Source organism: Dendroctonus ponderosae, unplaced genomic scaffold (genome assembly GCF_020466585.1).
Source record: "Dendroctonus ponderosae isolate FM_Combo_2020 unplaced genomic scaffold, Dpon_F_20191213v2 Dpon_F_20191213_8, whole genome shotgun sequence".
In the NCBI taxonomy this organism is placed as follows: domain Eukaryota; kingdom Metazoa; phylum Arthropoda; class Insecta; order Coleoptera; family Curculionidae; genus Dendroctonus; species Dendroctonus ponderosae.
In genome coordinates, this window is record NW_026019016.1 from 5,035,872 (window position 1) to 5,055,659 (window position 19,788).

General features: G+C 35.1%; 1 protein-coding gene across 1 annotated transcript in view; it reads left to right on the top strand.

The window, feature by feature from the left end:
* Window positions 1-19,788, top strand: part of LOC109546873 (hemicentin-1) — a gene marked incomplete at its 5' end in the record, with an annotated part of 214,487 nt that overhangs the window by 122,222 nt on the left and 72,477 nt on the right. The window contains 2 exon segments of the mRNA XM_048669069.1: window positions 12,339-12,568; window positions 12,685-12,814. Of these exon segments, the coding sequence (XP_048525026.1) occupies window positions 12,339-12,568; window positions 12,685-12,814 (360 nt within the window).

Here is a 19,788-nt window from a genome sequence, read left to right on the forward strand (position 1 = left end):
ATGCAAAATCCCCTTTAATCTATTTTCCAATATGCCCTGCTAAAAGCTGATTGCCTTATACACAGTGAAAAGTCTTAGTTTTTAGCTTCTGCCCATTTTCCAAGCCCTGGCAAATAAAACAAGATTTCCAGAATATCTCCGGACTTTGGAAGCATGAGCGAACCGCAAATCCATGCCGCCTGCCATAATAGCCTTTTAAAATTGATAGATGTTGGTAAACATGGCATTTTCACAACGCAAAAGCAGCAAACTAAAGCCCTACTTGGCTCCATTAGAACAAATCTTCTTAGGTCAACGCTCGGCGATCTCACCTCCAAACCAGCATGTTTCGTTCGCATTTAACTCCGAGGTCTGTTTAGTAGTAATGCTGTTTTGTTGGAAAAGTTAAACGGCCGAAACAAATGTTCCAGATATAAAACACTATTATCGCTCGCCGAGCTTGCGGGTTTAGGTTAACGTCTCTTTATCCTGTAAAGCTCTTTACCCTGTGCCACAGCGCGGAACTTATTCGAGTTACTTGACCTCCGTTTCATGTGTTTGATGGCCGGTGTTTGCTGTAATAAGCAACTGAAGCAAACAGCTTTTTAAAATCTTGTACCGAGCTTACGGAGCTTTCAGGATATGATACAGAGATTAGGTTTTGCGAGACACTTTAAGCCTACAATAGCGCTTTGGTATTACTGTTATAACGTTTTTTATGTTTGATTGCGATTGCTTTTGGATTCATTCTAATTCGAATTGAATTTGCTCGAATTAATTCATTTTCGCTTCCATTCAAAAGGCAATATTTTCGCATTTATTTTTCCACAATCTTTAGAATAACACTTCAAATTGAATTTTATATTCGACAAGGACACCACAAATAATCTTAAAATCTTAAGGAGATAATTTAATAGGGTTTTTTATACGGTGAGCTCTTATGCCAGATTACATTCAATATTTATTTATACAGAGTAAAATATACTCAATTAATCCAGTTGAATTCAGTTCACAAGTGAATGGTTTTGTTTAAGTTCAGTGTCTGTCAAGAACACCTCTAAGAAGACAATGACAGTCTTTCTGAATAGAAAATAATTTTTCGCAGTTTTTTCAAAAACTGCAATCTCCTTCTGTGATTATTATAAAACGTCGAACGTGAAACCAGCCCCTCACTTCCTAAACCTTGTCATTCAAAGTTCTTAAATCATCTAAAATAATGAAGTCAAAGCTAACTGCGGAAAAAATGTCGCAAGACGGAAATTGGCAATGTTTTCCTTTTAAATCAGGAACCAAATATTTAAGTAGAAAAAAATGCCCACAAGCAAGGGCTTAAGGTGCAATATTAGTACACAAATAGTTCAACTTCAATTGTACTTATATTTGCATCCTTTGTACGTTTTCTTTGTTATACAGATAAGCAAGAGTTCAGTTAACTAAACCGCAAAAACTGAATTTTTCCCTGGTGAAAAGCTATTCTGCTAGATATTCCATTGGTCGAGTTATACATACAACCCAATCCGCACAATAAAAAGGAAATTATCCTAGCGTGTCCCGCTGCGGAGGTAACATCATTTAAATCGCTAAAATTCCAACGGACTATCACAATCGGGCCCGATTATAAGAGTAACGTCACAAAATCCATTTGGCAAGGCCATAATGGTTTATGTTTCGGAATCGCACAAAAACAGCTCCAATTTTAAATGCTAATTTCAAATTTTAATTTTCGTGCTAGAACACTAGGATTCGTGCCGTAATTAAAACGTTCGTTGGGATGGTCGGCCAGGACGTTGGTTCTACCGAATGGGGTTTTATGTACTTTTAACAGTGAAACTATATTTTATATACAAAATTACTTGCAGTTTTTGTGTAATTTAAGTCCTGATTGTACGACTGCATGGAATTAGATGTGATATTACGGAAGAGAATGAGCACTGACAAAAGAAGAGTTTTATTCATACTGCTTTATCTGCATAAACAATTTCGCGTGATCTGAAAGCGATACATTTCAGAAAGTGGATTTTTGTAAGATTATCGTGAAAGCTCTTGAGAATCTGATTTTAACGCACAAACGCAAACTCCAAGCGCTAGTACAATGTTGTTTCAAACCGAAAATGCACTTTCTTGCTACTGATATACAACCGTTACTCCTATTACAATGTTTTTCAGTGAATTATTAAGCATATCTTTTCATAAAGGGAAATGCGAAATTCCAATTCGCTTTGCCCGAATTGTCGACAGGATTCTGCATTCAGAGTTGTGCGTTCAGTAAAGAAGAGTGCGTTCTAAACGTCGTCAAAATTTCAAATTTTACTCATCGTTAAGAAAATTTTGCTTAGAATTTGAAAAAACTGTTGCGGGCTGCATTTTGCATCGGTTTCAAAAATAAATTTCTCAGAAACTAAACATACTCTACAGGTTCAGAGTTGTGCTTTCAGTAAAGAAGACGCTCTAAATGTCATCAAAATTCAAAAGAAACTTCTGACTTTCAAAGTAAAACCAGCAGAAGCTTGAAATATTGACATTCTGTAGTCCACGTTTTTTTAATGAAATTTTGTCGTAGACTTGCACTTAAATGTCTGATATTCAAATTTCGTGTGACTTTTTGTGACGAAACAATTCGACCATAATTTACTCATGGACGTTGTTATAACACAGTCGAATGACTACGAGTCAGTTGCTGAAGGATTTAGGGATTAGAGATCATTCTTACCTACTTTCTGCAAAAGCTGGCGCCCCATCTACCATTTCTACGCGATTCACACGACACAAAGTATTATGGACCCATTTCATCCACTGACGGTAGCAAACAGAATGTTCGTACACCTTTTTACATGATTTTTTAATAAACAGACACAGAAGTACAGAATAAACAGGATTATTTAATAATTTGCATATTCGCTCTTTCCATGATTCATTGTTCTGCTCTTGCTTGTCAGTTCGATTTCAGTTTTTTTATTGATGGCATTTTTCTCGAAAGTGCCTGTTCGCATTACAATATTTCCAAAGGCAAATTTCACGTTCCAACTTAACTTCTGCATCTGCAGTGACTAATGCACAACGCCAAAACTGAAGTTAACAACCGAATTAATTTTGTTTTTCCTAAAATATTGACTAAACAAAAAAACCGCGAAGAAATCACTTAAAGGTGAAACTGCTCATCAATTTGCGCGCGATGATAGAAACCAACTAAATTTTAAGGAACGAAAAATGTGCTTTAAATGTTCTGATTTCTGAACTGAACTGAACTCACCAACTCACAGAGCGGCATGAAGTCAAAAGATCAACTCAAAACAGTGTTACGCAGGCCTAGCTAGAACTAGTATATGTAACTTAATCAACAACGATGAATAAACAATTAATTTTTAAACGAAATTTGATAAAATATATTAGATCCAGTTCATCCAACGCTTCCAACGTAACGCAAATTACATGGAAACTTCCACAAAAGAAAACGATTAAATACATGCAAGAACTCGGACAATTTTACTTGCCAACACCTTCGAATTAGAGTTTTCCTGGAAAGATCGTGGAAGTTTTCAAGATTATACTTCGTGAATACTTATGCATACGCGGGCCCTTACATACAAGAAGTTTCCCCCAAAAGCTCGCGCTCGATGAATTATGTAGCAAACCAGAGTGCATAAATATTAGAGAATATTCTTTCATGGTGTGTGCGAAATGACCGTGAACGTTTCAACGTATATAATTTCAGGCAATTACTTTTGGAATGGGAATGGGGTTTTCCGAGATGGAAATGTGTAGAAGATTCGAAGTTGAATGCATCGAATGACTTGAGCTTCACAAAAGGGCTTTTGGGGTGTAATTTTGCATAACTAGGCTGTTGCCTAAATTGTAAACATCTTTTTTGGAAAATGTCCTTAATGAGAAGGAAGTCAGACAAACCTTTTTGCAAATGAATAAAAATAAAGTCGAGTTGTTTTTACAGGAATCGCATATGGGACGACGACCTCCATTGTTTTTGATCCAAAAATGTATCAACAAACGGGCTTTTAGAGCAGAGAAATTAGTAATTTGATTTCCATGAGCAGAAATTGTTCGATTAGCAGGCTTTTCTCTGTGCATAGAATTTTAACCGTAGAGAATGCGGTTTCAACACCGAGTCGACCGAATTCGATAATTATCAAGTTTGCTAAATCTAAAAGACAGTTTTCTCCATGGGTCAATATTTGAAAATTATCAATTCTGCCAATGCAGATGCAAATAGCAAAATAACCCGAAAAATGAGGATTATTAAGTAGAGTAGTAACTCAAACAGAATTACTCAAAATAGCATCTTATAATTTGCTCACCTTTCTGCAGTATCCGTTTTTCGCAAATGTCCTCAGTCGGCAAAAAAAGAGTGAAGTTAATCATCATTTAATCATAACGGCCGATCAAGTATATTGAAGTCATTTTTAGTTGCGAATTTTTTTTTATATTTTATGTAATAATTGAGACTCGCTCTTTTATGGTTTACTGATTCCCTGAATATCAACTAAAATAATCATTAACGTCCAGAATTTAATTTTTTCTAATATTGCCTACCGCAGTGCTATTGAATTTTGCAATGGTTTGCAATGGTTGCAATGGTTTGCAATGGTTGCAATGGCAGTAGTAAATTATTTTGTTGTAACGGGGGCAAAATTATTTGTGTATTATACAATTTTTTGAGCCAAGAGAAAAAATATTCTTCGATGATGGAATTGGCATCGGTTTCGTGTTTTGAATTAAAACGTACTTTATTCGTCTGCTTTGTTTTTCTATTTAGTGTATTTGCAATACTTTGCAAAGTTTTCCTCGAAACAGCCGATCCGACTTAGTTTGACGAAAATTCGAATTCAACTATCCACCTTAAGAAATCAAGACTTAACAAAATTTCTTTCAATTAGCTTCTTCAACTCCTTAGTTTTCCCAGCTGGCAATTAAATACTTTTTCTATGCATGGCCATTAGCCGCTCTGGCTCTAAAAGCTTTTCCTTCATTTATTTTTAATAGCAAAGCATAAAAGATATGCCTGCTTATTGGCGCTGTAGTTTACAATCAGCATTTAACAGGCAATGAAAACGTAGCCAATAAACTCGAAACTAGCTACTATGTATTTTCCAGCTACACTTGAAACAGCTGCCAGCGTGATAATCCAGAGGATTTCCGCTGGCATTTTATTGTCGAGTTAAGATACTACTTTGAATGGGAAATTCTCATCACGTTGAAGCAGTAGCGCAATTCCAGAAATGAATATTTTAGGTTTATTCTCACAGGGATATTGACAGGAATGGGAAATAGCTGAAATAATTTTTAATTAAATCCCTCTTTATCGGTTTGTTATCTTTATTCTGAATTTCGGTTGTCTGCTGCTTTATTAATTCAGGAATATTGTTCTTAGATAATGATTAGTTCTGCTCTAACTCTATATTACGCGCCATCAATTAGTACACTTTCACTAGGAATTCAGGTCGCAAATGAAATAAATGCTCAGCATGTAGGTGGAAAACTTGTTTGCGATTTACAATAATTGATTATTACGTATGATAAAGTAGATCACATTTGAAACTATTAAAATATCAAATTTTATCTTCGACAAAAACCATCCAAGCCTTCGGGATGAGGATTGTTGTAGAAAGCTCACTATTGAAATGCACTCATGCTTTATATGAGCTATTTTAATATCCAATTAAACTGTGGAGCCTATATTCCATACAATTACAAATTTCATCATTCTTTTTGTTTAGTATTTCCCGATCCATTTAATTTTGAAATGACAATAACCACCATATCCATTCCTAATAAATTTCCATCGTTTTGCAGATACACCGGATTATGATGCACGTTAGTGTCATTCAAATCAGAGAGCCATTAATTAGATTTTAATTAGAATCCTCGGCTGCATTAATCATGATCAATTATACGCTACATCGAATTTGACTGTGTATTATGCGAATTTCGTGTTTCGGATTGTAGTCGCCATTGTAGCAATTGAATGCAATTAAGATGGTAAATTTTTTTCGCCCTTTCAATTGTACGCGGCGCATTAATTAACAGTAGGTACTTCACTATTATCACTGTAACTAGCCAAATTGCAAAAGTTTATTTTCTATCCGCTCGAACTTAACAGATTAAAGGGAAAGATTCCAAGTTTCCGCTTACTTTTACAGTTATGAAGGGATAAACTGCTATATCTGTTAGAGCACTTACCACTAGAAGGCACTGAAGACAATAACAGTAAAAGTATTTTGCTGCATAAGCAATCTACATTGCGAATTTTGTGCAAGACGTAATCGCTACTCTGTTGGAAGAAATAAGACATTGCTCACTTAACGATGATTAAAATATTTTATACTATTTTTCCTTCGGCTGAATATACATAATATAATAACTAATAAATAACTGTCCTTTTGCAAAATGTTTAAGAACTACATTTGGTATACAATCTTCATTAGTTTTAGACGGCATTTAGGTCTTGCGTACCTCACACATTTATGTAATTGATTACGGCTTAAAATTTCCTAACATCAAGTATCGTTTTCCATACCTTAATACTGAAAATAGTTAATATCGTGCTATTAAGAAATTAGCCCTGCAATTTCCAAGAAAGTTAATTTTATCGTCCCGTTCTGAAACGCCATTCAGTTTACGATCATAAGCATATTATAACCATCGCCATCACTTTGTTCCTTATATAAAATACATTTTATCTCAAACTGCTCAGCTAGTTAGGCCTTATTAAATTTCTCGACGAGTCTTCTAAAGAGCTTTAACAGTGCCCAATTTATTCGCGCTATGCAAGACATAAATTATATTTGTTCTGTAAATTTTGTGATGTTTTAATTATCATATTTTTAGCAGATTGTTGAACTTTGTTAGGTGGTAATGTTTCGAAGTCAGTTTGAATTGGTTGTTCCAGATAACATCATGTTACTGAAATTATAAAAATAGTATGCAACAACCAAATCTTTTACAGGCTATATATAGTAAATATTTAGTAATAATAATAGTAAATAATAAATAGTATTAATAAAAGTCAGTAAGTCATAATTTCTACAAATATGGAAAACTATCAGTGTGTCAGAAGGATGGAGGCGGTGAGATTTCTAATTTGAAGATTGTGTCATTGTGTGAAGTGAGATTCTTTCTTTTCCTTTATTTCTATAGATAATTTAGTATTATCATAAATAAATTTGGGATAATGACTTTAGCAGGATCGTGCTTATGAACCAATGAAATAATTTACACGAATTTGCAATGCGATCAAACTTGTTCAAAAGTTGCATCGTTTAAGCATTATTTCAACTAAAGAATTAGAGCATAAATATTCACCATTTTGCACTCAGTAGATTCTTTTTGTGTTACTTGTTCCATTCGCTTAAAAAGTTTGTCAAATATTAGGAATAATGTGTTTCAAAACAACTTTCAATGCAGGTTAACAGAGAAAAAAATCATGCCTACACCGTTTATGGGTTGAATATTGCAGTTAAACCGAGTTTGAACTGTCTCAACTACAAAGCAAATTAACCTGCGTTGGAAACTAAATTTAGGAAAAAGGTCGACCACGCTCACAAAAGCCATCAGAAAACGAAAGGAGCCCAAATTGCAAATTTGCTTTGGATGTAAAAGGCTGAAAATGTTTTTATGATAACGAACGCAACAATTACAAATAGCGTCAATTAAATGTTTTTGATATTTTTGATTTGATTTGATTTGATAGGTTTTGATTAAATGAATTTTGCATTCGGCTTTCAAGTAAATGATTCGCAACATGTTTGATTTATTTAAAATGTTTTCGATATGACTAGATTGGACAACAGTCAAGCAATAATTTTAAATCTCGCACTATTTGCCAAATGGATATCAGCAGGTTTAAAACACATTATTACAAAATTGGCCAAAGAGCACAACAAGAAAGATTGTAGTTTTTGGCAAAACACATTGAACTGAATTATTTTCCTTATTACTCTCGCATAGTGTTTTTGAACCAAATAATTTCTGTTTAACTGAAAAACCCCAAATATGTGCGACTTCTTGTCAATATTAACTTGGAATTTTAAATATCTCATCGATATAGAAGGTTTGCCTCTACTCTCTATTTGATACCGCTTTTGAATGAACGATTTTGACATTAACTTTTGCAATCGACACGACCTTCTCTTGACTTAATTATGGAAAAATTTAAATCTAACTTAATTTATGGCGGATCCAGCTCAAGCTCAGCGATTTGCTCAAGTTCACGTAGTTTCTTCGTCCGCAGTTTGCGGAAAATCGATTTGCGAGGGTGAGCCTGATTAGACATATTTTTCAATTATAATAGTTAATTGAAACATTTGGCCAGACGCTTCTTTATTTTTGCATGGCCGTGCACTTATATTTTAACTCGAAAATGTTGAAAAATATGTGGTAATTCTGTTATTTCAATTGGTCACCACGTTGATTAATAGTTTCCATCACGAAATCGAATTTGACTGATTTTATAATGTGAAAATGCAAACAATATAATTCAGCACATCCTTGATGATTCTAATTCATTAAACATAAAACCGATTATTAATTTGACATAAATTTACATTGGAGTTTTGCGGCTTTGTTTGCCTTTTTGCCATAAAATGATAAAATACTTTCGCAATTGCTCATAACTCATATGCAGGATGACCGACTAATTAATACGTCCATGTTGAGTGCAATTAGTTTCGATTATTTGCACATAAAACACTAGTTTTGGTCAAAATGTACAAAAGCTTTGTGATCTACTTATATGGAGCCATTAGCAACCTTAAAGCAAAACGCACTTTATCTTCAATTGTACAGTTATTAAGTCGACCTAATTTCGAACAACAGTAGCCGCCTGACAAAGATATAAGACATTGCAGTCGTTTTTATCCACTTTTCGCTGTTACGCTTGGAGGAAGTAAATTTCAGGGAAATTACGTCTCATTAAAACAATGGATATTGGCCATTCGCTAGCGGATATAATAGTTCAGAGCCATCGTTCGTACTATTAAAAAGTGGTAAAACCTTTTCGCGATTTATCCGCAATAGAAAATTACTACCGGGTTTGAATAGTTTCATTAAATGGCTACTGGAATTGCTTCATTTTCTACTGCGAAAGACTGAAGTTCTCTCGTGTGGTTATTCTAGCGTTGTGTTATGGCTGCAGTTTCCACTCGTTTCAAAAAGTTTCAAATCTGTCARGCAACTATAACTTAATTGATGATGCGATCATTTGAGCAACTCCATAATATCAATTTATGAGGGTTCGTACCTTCTGTCTGCAGTATTTCGGACCAAACCAAAAAAAGATGACCAGGACTTGAGTTGCTTGTTGACCTCGGATTCTGTATCATTGAAGAATATGAATTATTAGGAATATTATGGAATATTTCAATACTCCTTTGCGTTTTCCAGTTCAGGTCACTTGCCTTCTTCAATCTCAAACAGCATCGTTGGAAGAAACATGAAATTTGTCAAGCATTTGATGCTAAACCGTATAAGGCCAATGGCCCTTGAAAAAAAAACGTCGTTTGTAACTGACATTAAAAGCTCAGTTTTACCCGTTTTGCACAAAAGCTTTGTTAGTTTCGCAACTATTATCCAAAGTTAATAAATTTGAGCAACCCTTTTTTGGGTAGAAATGGATGACACAGTTAGAACAAAGACACCATCACTTAGCCGGCTTCTATCAGTTAATGTAAACAACGAACCGGGAACAAAGACGGGAATAGTTGACATGCAATCCAAAAATAACATTACCCTATCTAACAATTCGCACGAGACCCGAGAAAAGCGCATCCACATCGTCGTCGTTTCCACTAGATCTCACAAAAGTAACCCGACTGCTTTCAGCTGTAATATCACGATGTTCTTGTCGAAGCTTGCCAGAGAGCTTTTACCACTCTCTTTTTGTCGGCTGCTTCAGCAAACAACACGAAATGAGATTGTTTTGTACTTGTCACCTCCGGTTTTAATTAGGGTAAGTGAAATGCCATTTTTACCACATCTCTATGTTTAACTGAGTTAGAGCGCTTTTCGCTTTACCAAGGATGATCTCAGCTGCTTAATTACAGAACTAAACTGAGACGAAGTAGAATTACATAATTAAATTGAACGTTCAAAGCAACGGGTCAGACGAAAAGAGTTTGCTCTGTTCATATTTATTTAATAATCGGAAGGTTTTGGTTGCAAAAATCAGAATATATCGATCTCCAATGTGGCAAAAAAGCTTAAAAGCTGACAAATTTAGCAATGAGGATCTAAAATGTCGGTGCTTACTTGAGAGGCTATGAAATTAATAATCTGGCAAATAACATATTGACAAATAAATGTGTATTTAAAAATAAACAATTCACTTTCAAATAAAGAAACTAACTGCATACTTAGAAATTGTAATAAGTTAAAGTAATTTAAATTGAAAATCAAATTATTTCGGAAAGAGCTTCTATGGACGATGTACAGATTTTCTTCCTCAAATTTAGTTTAGATGAAAACTTAAAACGCTATTTTTGTCACTTATTTGATAATAGATAATATCTGCTTCTATAAGTTAGTGTATAAGTCTCTAGGCGTATACTCCGACTACTATATAAAATACACAAAAGGCCCTATAAAATCAAAGAATCATCATATCAATCACAACATGAAATGCTGTCCGGATCAAGATCGCTAAAATCACCGAAAACTCAAATTTCATCAAAAAAACTCACTGCCATTTATTGGCTTAAATTTAGTGAGCTTATAATCTTGATCTGGACAGCTTATAGCCTAGGAAGGTGCTGCACGGCAAAAAAATGCAATTGTCGGACGGATCCTGGCCGCTGAAAACACAGCAAAAAAGAATTTGTTTAAATTTGAAAAAACCAGGCCGAAATCTTAATGGTTTGGCCAGCATTACATTCAACGTTTTAACGTGCTAGCCTCCAGTGGCAAAGTAATGTTAAACGTACCGAAAGGTGCATTATACCACCTGAAAAAAGAGACAAAAAGTTTGTCAAATTACATAAACTTAGCCTGAAACCCCGTTATTTGATTGGAAAGAAATAGAAAACTGAGTAGAACTTTAATTGTTTCTAGAACAACTAAGTTAAGTGTTTACAGATTAATAATCCTTCTTATCTGCTTTCTGCAAACTGGCGCTCCATCCTCTATTGTCTAATCATTAATCCTTAAGAAGCACACACTACACTTGAACACGCAATGAATATCCAGACGAAATTGAAAATAAATGTGGATTACACTCACTCAATTTACTGGTAAGACGATCGACCGTACTTGCCTAACTTGCACTAAGTTGATACTTTTATCCCGTATATGAACAAAGAACTGACTACCGATTTCGTGCTTTGTCCATAATAGACTGAACTAAATGTTCAGCTTTCCGATAAAACTTTAATTTCTAAATGCGAAATTATTTGTGCAAAAAGGGCTAAAGGCCAGATAAAAATTCAAGCTAGATCAGCATTTATGAATATTTTCCTCTCCTCGAATCATTGCATGCGAGGGAATAATTCAGTTGACTTTCCAAATTCTGCATTTTAGTATCGAATTTGTTAAAGTGATTGATTAGTGGGCAAATTTACTTTTAGTAAAAGCTGCAATTTTTTAACAAATGATGGTTTATTTTAAAAAAAATTAGATTATAACAAAAGCTTGAGGAGCATATTAGTATTAGAATAAATCTACTAGTTCTTCCCTGAAGCAAAAGATCACTTTTTTACAACCACTGAAGAAACTACCTTCTTCTCTTCTAAACAATTCGCTTATTCATATATTCATATGATCAACTTAGGTTCAGCTATTTTCATAATTTAGTCCTAGTGACAGGAATAAGCCAAATTTATCCCTTTTCAAGCAGATTCTCTCGACTAAAAATATTTTTACTCCTCCTGGACAAGAAGACAATAATTTTTTGAGAAAAATCGCATTTTTGCCGGAATAGAACGCGAGCCACATGCGGCAAGCGCGTGAAGATTTACAACTTCCCGGAAAAACACATTCATTGTATTTTTGCGCCGCATCGCACTTTCATAGAAATAATATAACATTTTTGATACATATAACCATTTTCATATCTAAACCAAACGGTTTTTCTCGTGTTAGAATTATGATGCGGAAAAATTCCGGTTCCACAGTTTCGGCCATTCAGAAAAACTCGGTCGAGCTGCAACGGTAAGATAGAGCGAGCATTTTTCAATAAATTAAAAGCACCCTGTGCGATTCAGTTATTATTTTTAACTAACTGATTCTACATGAAAATATGCGCATATATCACAAACAGTAAAATTTTAAAGCAAATCAATGCTCGCATGAAAAACCGTTAAGTTCACCAGCTTTGGGCGCTAAACAAAGTTAAACTAGTTTATAATCATTTGTTCCAGATCCACCGAAAAAGGCCTACCTAATGATCGATAACAGGATCTTGGATCCAGGAAACCCCTTCATTCCAGTGAAGGAAAATGCCGATTTAACTGTATCGTGTGTGGTGGACGAAGGAAATCCCAAAGCCTCCTTATCATGGGAACTGACTTTGGGATCGATGGCTCTTTTGGATATGCCCGAGCTGCCCTTGGAAGTGCTCAATTTGACCGAAACTGTTGTGGATCAGAAGGTACATTTTATAGAATTACGCAATAACGCTTTATTGAAGAAGATGGCAATTATTTGATTAATTCAACACTAGATGTCTAGGGTTTGTTATGAGAATTTAATTTTTTTTTGTTTCAGGCGGGCGCAAGAAATGACGCCCATATGGGCAAAGTGCTCAGAGCTCATCATAATGCAACTTTAACCTGTTTCATCAATCACATTGCTCTAGATCAGCCGCTAAATGTGTCCGTTCTCCTCAATGTACAATGTAAGTAATTTTTTGATTATATCAATGAAAATTTATTTTTCATGAACATTTTGCTGTCATCTTCTGAAATAATTTAAATTAGTTATTGATCGGTCGATGATAAATTTCGTTTAATTAACTTGCGGTACTTGCACGGTTTATTATTATTTATCCACGCCAAAGATCGTCATCTAAGCTTCGTAACTTGGCTGCTCTAAAATTCTATTGTTTTCCGTGTGATCTACTAATAAATGATGCACAACATGTACTGAATTCCCCTCAAATAAATTATCAGAAAACAGTGTTGTTCACAATATTTTAAGTGCCATTTGAAGTCAAAGTTTTAATGACACCGAATGCAATATGAAAATAGCTACATCACTAAGTCTTTAAGCCCGCTTCCTTTCTTACCCGCTTAACATCAAAATGTTTCCTGCAAACTCGCCCTGGGCTGCAGCAGTAAACTAGGATAGATTTTTATGACCATTCTCGGAAGTAAGGATAAGTGCAACTTAAAAAACAGCAATATCAACAACAAGATTTATGGCTTGATTTGGGCTTTATGGATAGAAGATGTATCATATTGGCTTTGCAACTTTGTGTTTTATGATAAACTGTCTACCGAGATACTTATACGTAATACTTTTCAAGTTAATATTCCCGAAACTCTTTGCAAAACTTTCCTAAGAAATGCTGAAAAACATTTATAAATGCACTTACTGCTGGTTGCGAAGTAAGAACTTCTTGAATTGACTGCGTTTTGTTCCATTGCAAAAACCTTGTCGGCGTATCGGCTAATAGTTCATAACATTTATCGTTATGTGTGGTTTTTATGGCAATAAATATTCGACTTATCACTAAATCGACCATTAAACTGTCGGCACATTTTTATCAGAACAACTTCTCAGCCGCAGGAAAATATTCGTGAGTTTTCACAAGGTTTCTTATTTATTCAACTTCCGCACCCATATATTCCGCCCCCGTTCGCATACATAGCTGCGACATTAAATTTCAGAATAGGCTTTCTAAATCAGCGAATTCCTTAAAACAGACCTGACAGCTTACATATTGGCACAGTGTTTCGCGAGAACTTTTAAAAGTTTCAAAATAAAATCACATTTTTTCAGCTCGAATCTGATGTGAAAATGAAAACATGTAAAATTGCTTTTTGTACAAGCAAATTTGGATTGAGAATTGCTTTCAGAAGCTTTCAAATAAATAAATATTCTATTGAAAAATTTCTATTCAATAATATAATTGAAAGAGTTTGCAAAAATGGAATTAAAAAGCAATTATGAACGAGAATGGCAAATTTGATGATATAAGCATAAGGCTTTAGGCGCTTTAAAGTTAGAGATGCCGCTCTCTGAGTTTTAGCTCATCAGTTAATGAGTTATGACTCATTTTTCCAAAAGCTCATGACGGCTCTGTTGATGTCGAAAGCTTTTCATTGTTCACTTGTTCTGTTCGGAGAAATATTGTTGGGAAAAAACTAGAAACAATTATTAGGACTTATTGGCAGTTGTTCCAATAAAATTTATTTTATATTTTTTTACAGAAAATATCTGAATATTGTTAGTATTTTTTAGCAAAACTTTTTAACCGGTGGCAAATTTTCCAAATATTTTTTTTTGCTTTTGTTCGCTAGTACTTTCGGTAAAAAACTAAATAAAATTATCTGATTTTTGTGGCAAATTTGAAGCTGGAAAGGGTTTTCTAAAATTCCCTGCAAAGCGATGAGTGAGGAGAATTTTCTAGCAAAATTAATTTTGTCATTTTTCTGATCAAAGAAGAAAAGCATTAAGAAATAATGTTTTTTGATCAAAAACCTTTAGTTTTGTAATCAGTTTTTGAGAAAACCTTAACGATTTTCGGGAAAAACAGGAGAAATTTATTTTGGTTTTTGTCCCGAATTCGACAATGGAAAGAAGGTTTTGTAAAATTCCTACAAAGCTATAAATGTATCTTGTAATTTTTGGAGCAAAAGACTCCAAAAGGCCAGAATGTAAGTATTTTTAAGTGAAATTCTTCAAAATAGACGTTTTTGCGTAGAAAGTAAGGCAAGGAAAAAACTCAGTCAAAACTAAAAGACCAGAATTTTTGAACAAATCCTTCAGAGGGATGAGAGTGACAGGTTTTCAAATATAATAATATTATAAACATTCGCTTATTCCGTCCGTTTCTTAATCAAATTTTTTTTTTATTTTGTGCTAAATTCGAAGCTGGAAACGGATTTTAAACCTTTTTACAAAGCGACGAAGGAGGCGAGTGTTCTAATAAAATGTATTTTATAATTTCTCGCAGAAAATGCCTTAAGATTGCCACTGTTTTAAATCCGACGTTAAAATAAGTTTTAAAACAACTAAAAAAAGATCATCAACATTTTCTCTCCAACAGAACCGCGTTACTGCGCCAAGCCATTTGCAGCACTGCGCCAATTCCTAAAGTTCACTGAGTTACCCAGGCCTAATAAACTACATAAATTATATACGTCAACAAAACAAACACATAAATATGACTGTAATAATTTAATGTTAAACTAATTTTGGAGCGTTTGGTAAAATGAGCCAAGTTTTGTTTTTCACCTCATTCACAATTTTAAAGGAAAACCATCCATGTGAAACAAATGGCGTTATCTTATTCTTCTGTTCGAGCAGAACTATTCAAGACAAACAACTGAAACCTTTAATGATCAGGACACGGAATTCAGCGAAGGAAATATGATGCTTTAATTAACTGTTTCATTAAATGACTTTCCTCTGATTTTGCTATTGAAAAGCGAAATAATAAATCACGCTTACTTCATAAATAACACAACGGTTTGCAACGTTTATTTCCATAACCCCTTTTTGCTTTTTGCGTCCATAAAAATGTAGGTGTCCATAAAAGCCCAAATACTATAAAATAGCCCGAAGAACAGTACTTGAATACACCGATCCCACTTACTGAGAACCCGCGTCCTTTTCGCATTAAAAGTCAGGAAAAAGTTCATTGCTTTGGAAATCACCACCTGCTCGTATAAAAACGTTTCGGCAAAGTCCCCAAGAAAACTGTTGGATTCCGAGGCTGTTGGTCCGGTTGGAGCGTTTTCCTTTTCCAAGTAGTATCCATACTCTCCAAGAGGTTCTCTAATCATCGTTTGGGAGATTGAGTAAAGATTGTCAATGGAGGGCATAGCATTATTGGGAAATGCATATTTCGTCCAATTTCTCTGTCTCAGCCACTTTCTGTACTCCTCGTCTGAGACGCTGGCGTCGCTGCCCCTCGTGGTAAAGTACTCTAATGGGATTCTGGGTAACACATCTGTCTTACTCTGCGAGGCAATTTTCAAAGTGTGGAGGAGGTAATTCGGGTTGAAATTGACAAACTGAATCGGGTCACCATATGGAATTTCCATAGAAGACAAGTCATTTTCTATTAGTTTATTGGCCGTTTCGAACAAAACCTGACTGAATTGATCGGATGAATTTCCTGTTCTCAACTCATGGTCCAAGTAATTAATTAACTGGTTTTTCCTCAGCTGGATTGCTTCTGGTTGTTCAATAGGTGCTTTCTTCAAAACGTGCACCACATTACTCGATTTTTTCGGATTACTTAGTTCAGCTGGTTTCTTTGCTTTATTCCTCTTACTGTCTTTGTGCTTTCTTTGCTTCTTCTTCCGCTGCTTCAGCTGGTTCAACGCCGTATCCGACTTGGATCTATTTGGTTTTACCTGGCATCCCAAACGGCGGCCAGTTTCAATGTCTGATCGACTATCGAAATTGTTTAAATAGCCAAAAGTGTGGAGTTTTACTTGCATTTCTGTGTTTTTCCGCAAGGGTCCATGGGCCTGAACCCCTGCAGAGATCAGCTGCTTGTCATAGTTGTGCTCTTTTGACACCTTCCCCATTCTTTGCTCTAGTTGATAATCCTCTGACCTTGGATAACCGATTTCCCCGTGTTCCTGTCGTCTTACTTGCCTCGTTTTTGATAAGTCCTCATCCAAAGAACGATTTGAGCTGGTTAGACCGCCTTCACAATCATAATTTGCTAATTCGACTGATTTATTTTCTGTTTCTGATTGGGATTCCAGGATAATCTCGCTTGGATGGGCATCTGAAAAACGAACTTGTTTGGATTCAGGATTTTTAGCAGCACTATTAGAAGGGTTTGCTTTGGATTGATGGTTTGAGATCAAGCTTTTACTGATTTGGTCCGGCGCAATTTTGGTATCAGAAATATTGTTAATACAGTTTAGAACCTCCTTTTTATAGACGTTGATCAAAGTATCTACTATTTTGCTTTTCGAATTTGTATCAATTATGGACAACAATTTGGTCAACTCTCTAAGCTCTTCTTCGCTGCTTTTACATATCGGCCCCTTTGCATTGGTTTTATTTTCTGACAGTTCCCTGATGAACTTTTGCACATTTTCATCGGCCGTTTTCACAGCTTGTTCTAGTGGTTCAGAATCAGTATTATCCTCCAGGGAAAACTCCAAGTCGTAAAGCACCGGATCCGTTTCTTCCACAATATTTTCCAAATGCATTTTCTTGAACTCGGCGATGTTTACTGACCGCTCTTTATCGATTACCTGCCCATCGATTACCACGTTGTTCGGTGAAAGGTTTCGGGAATTTTTTATTTCGTCTAATCCAGTCGACAATTTTGACTTGGGCCGCCTTTCTATGTCCTTCATTTTTAAGGAACGATCAACTGGCTATGAAACTAGCCCGAGTCGAGTTGCGAATTTGGCGAAAAAAAATCCTATTTTACGTCAAAGATTGGAATATAACGTCATTTGTCAATAAGAAAAGACACGGGTTTTACACAATTTTTTTATAGGTTAAAAACTAAGATGTAAAGCAGACCAAAAATTTCCCAAAATTTAAAAATTAACTACGAAAGAACCAATAGCTCAATCGATACCAAATCCATCCTGTGACTCAGTTGATGAATATGGGAGGTGAAGTTGTACATGTACAAACAAACTACAAACTTACCGAAATCTGCGAAGTGCAACCTGGAAGGAAAGACGAAAATGTGCTTAATACAGCAGGAAATCGGTCCAAAGCCAAACGTATTTTAAATCAGCGAAGCAAAGAGAGAGAAATATAAAGAATCCATAAAATTTCAGTTGCTTGTCGGCAAACCAAGCTCAGTTGAAGCTGATGAAAAGATTGATAGATTAGAGCTCCTTCTTACCAGCTTTCTGCAAGTTGGCGCCCCATCATCCATTTCTACGCCATTCACACAACCCAAAGGATTATCTATCGATTTTGGCCACTGTCGCTAGAAAACTGAGTATTCGTACACCGTTTTCAAAAATAAAGACACGAAGGCAAATTTAACGTTCCAACTTAACGAAAGTCAACAAAAACTAGACGAAAAACGCTTCAGACGCCGGTTTTTCACTAAATTAATTTGAAATTTAGGGCCATTTATATTTGTCTGAATTTCACTCAGCTGCCGTGATTAAGGCACAACGCCAAAGCAAACATCAATAACCGATTTAGTTTTATTTTTCTAAAATGATTGATTAAACAAAAAATCGCGAAGAAATTACTTAAAAATTAAATTGTTGCTCTATTTCCGCGCGATGAGAAAGTCATGAAATTTTAACTAATTAAAAATGTCCTTTAAAAATTCCGATTTCAAAACTTATTCCGCTACACGCGCAATTTTAGGTGTTACCCAGGCCTATTTAACCGTTGTATACGCAGAATATTTCAAATTAATTTTAACAGCGCGTACAGCAAGGGGTAGATAGTGTCATTACAGCATCAGCCCCTAGTGCTTTCTCTTATCGCTTCCTTATCAGTATACTTTATAGATTAAGACGTGTTTTCTTCAGGTAATTACCGGTCACAGAAATGCATTTTTACACCTTCAATAAATGCTGATAATTCCAATTAAAAACTCCAGCTTTTGATACTAATGGTGCTATTCCAATTGCCACAAATTTGAACATAAATGCAATAATGGCACACTCTAACGTTCTCGTAAAAGTAGAACATGGCCAATCGATGCGCTGGATGATTGTTGCGAGATAGGAAAAACAGCAATGGGAAAAATCAAAGCCATTCGTCAGAGCACCTACAGATTTCCTAACGATTTCATTAATACGCTGTCATCCGAATCCGAACAATGCCGACTGGCAATTCGCACCGGTGATTTGTAGTTATTGGATTTTCAACTAACGATGTGCCGTTAAAAAGATGCGGTTACTGAACAAACACCCCTATTCCACAATTTTGCTTAATAATTAGATTTTCTGCCGAAATTGTATATATTATCTTTGATTACTTTGCAGTTCATGTACAGTATATTCATTTACTTAATTAATTAAGTGCTGTTAATATTTTAATTTATTGGAAATTTCATATTGAAGCAAGCGGTGGTGAAAATTCATACTTAATCCCTAGTCTCATTCCTTTGAAATTAGTTGCAGTACGAACTAGATTGAAAAAAAAAATTATAAAAAATAATTCACACAAAATGCTGAGAGTCAAGTGAGTAGAATTCCAAGTCGATTCAGTCGTTCAAATGTTCTCGAAGCAAAGATATATAGATTATTTCATCAAATTATTGCCAAATTTATCACAGAACTGCCCTATTCTTCACTAGATAACCCCACTTCACAACTTCCGTTTCCATTGATTACTGTAATGTATCTTATAAATTTTATCCAATGGGAGACTTAGCGAGTAAGCCCAATCAGAAAACAACCTCAACGTAACAACTGTAAAAGGAAGCAAGTAGCTTTAAGCGCAGGACTCGTTTCTTCGCCCAAATCTTGCACAAAGGAAGCATAGGCATTTGTCATCATTTTGCAAAACTGACCAGAGACGATTCATCGAAAAAGCACCATTTTTCGGAAACAATCACGATCTCAACCGATTGAACAACATTCAAAAACTCTTTTTTTTACAAACTTCTTTTTGGGTATTTCGCCTCAAAAATGTTTGTCTTTAAAAAAGACAGAATTTCCTCACGTCTTTTATTACAGATTGATA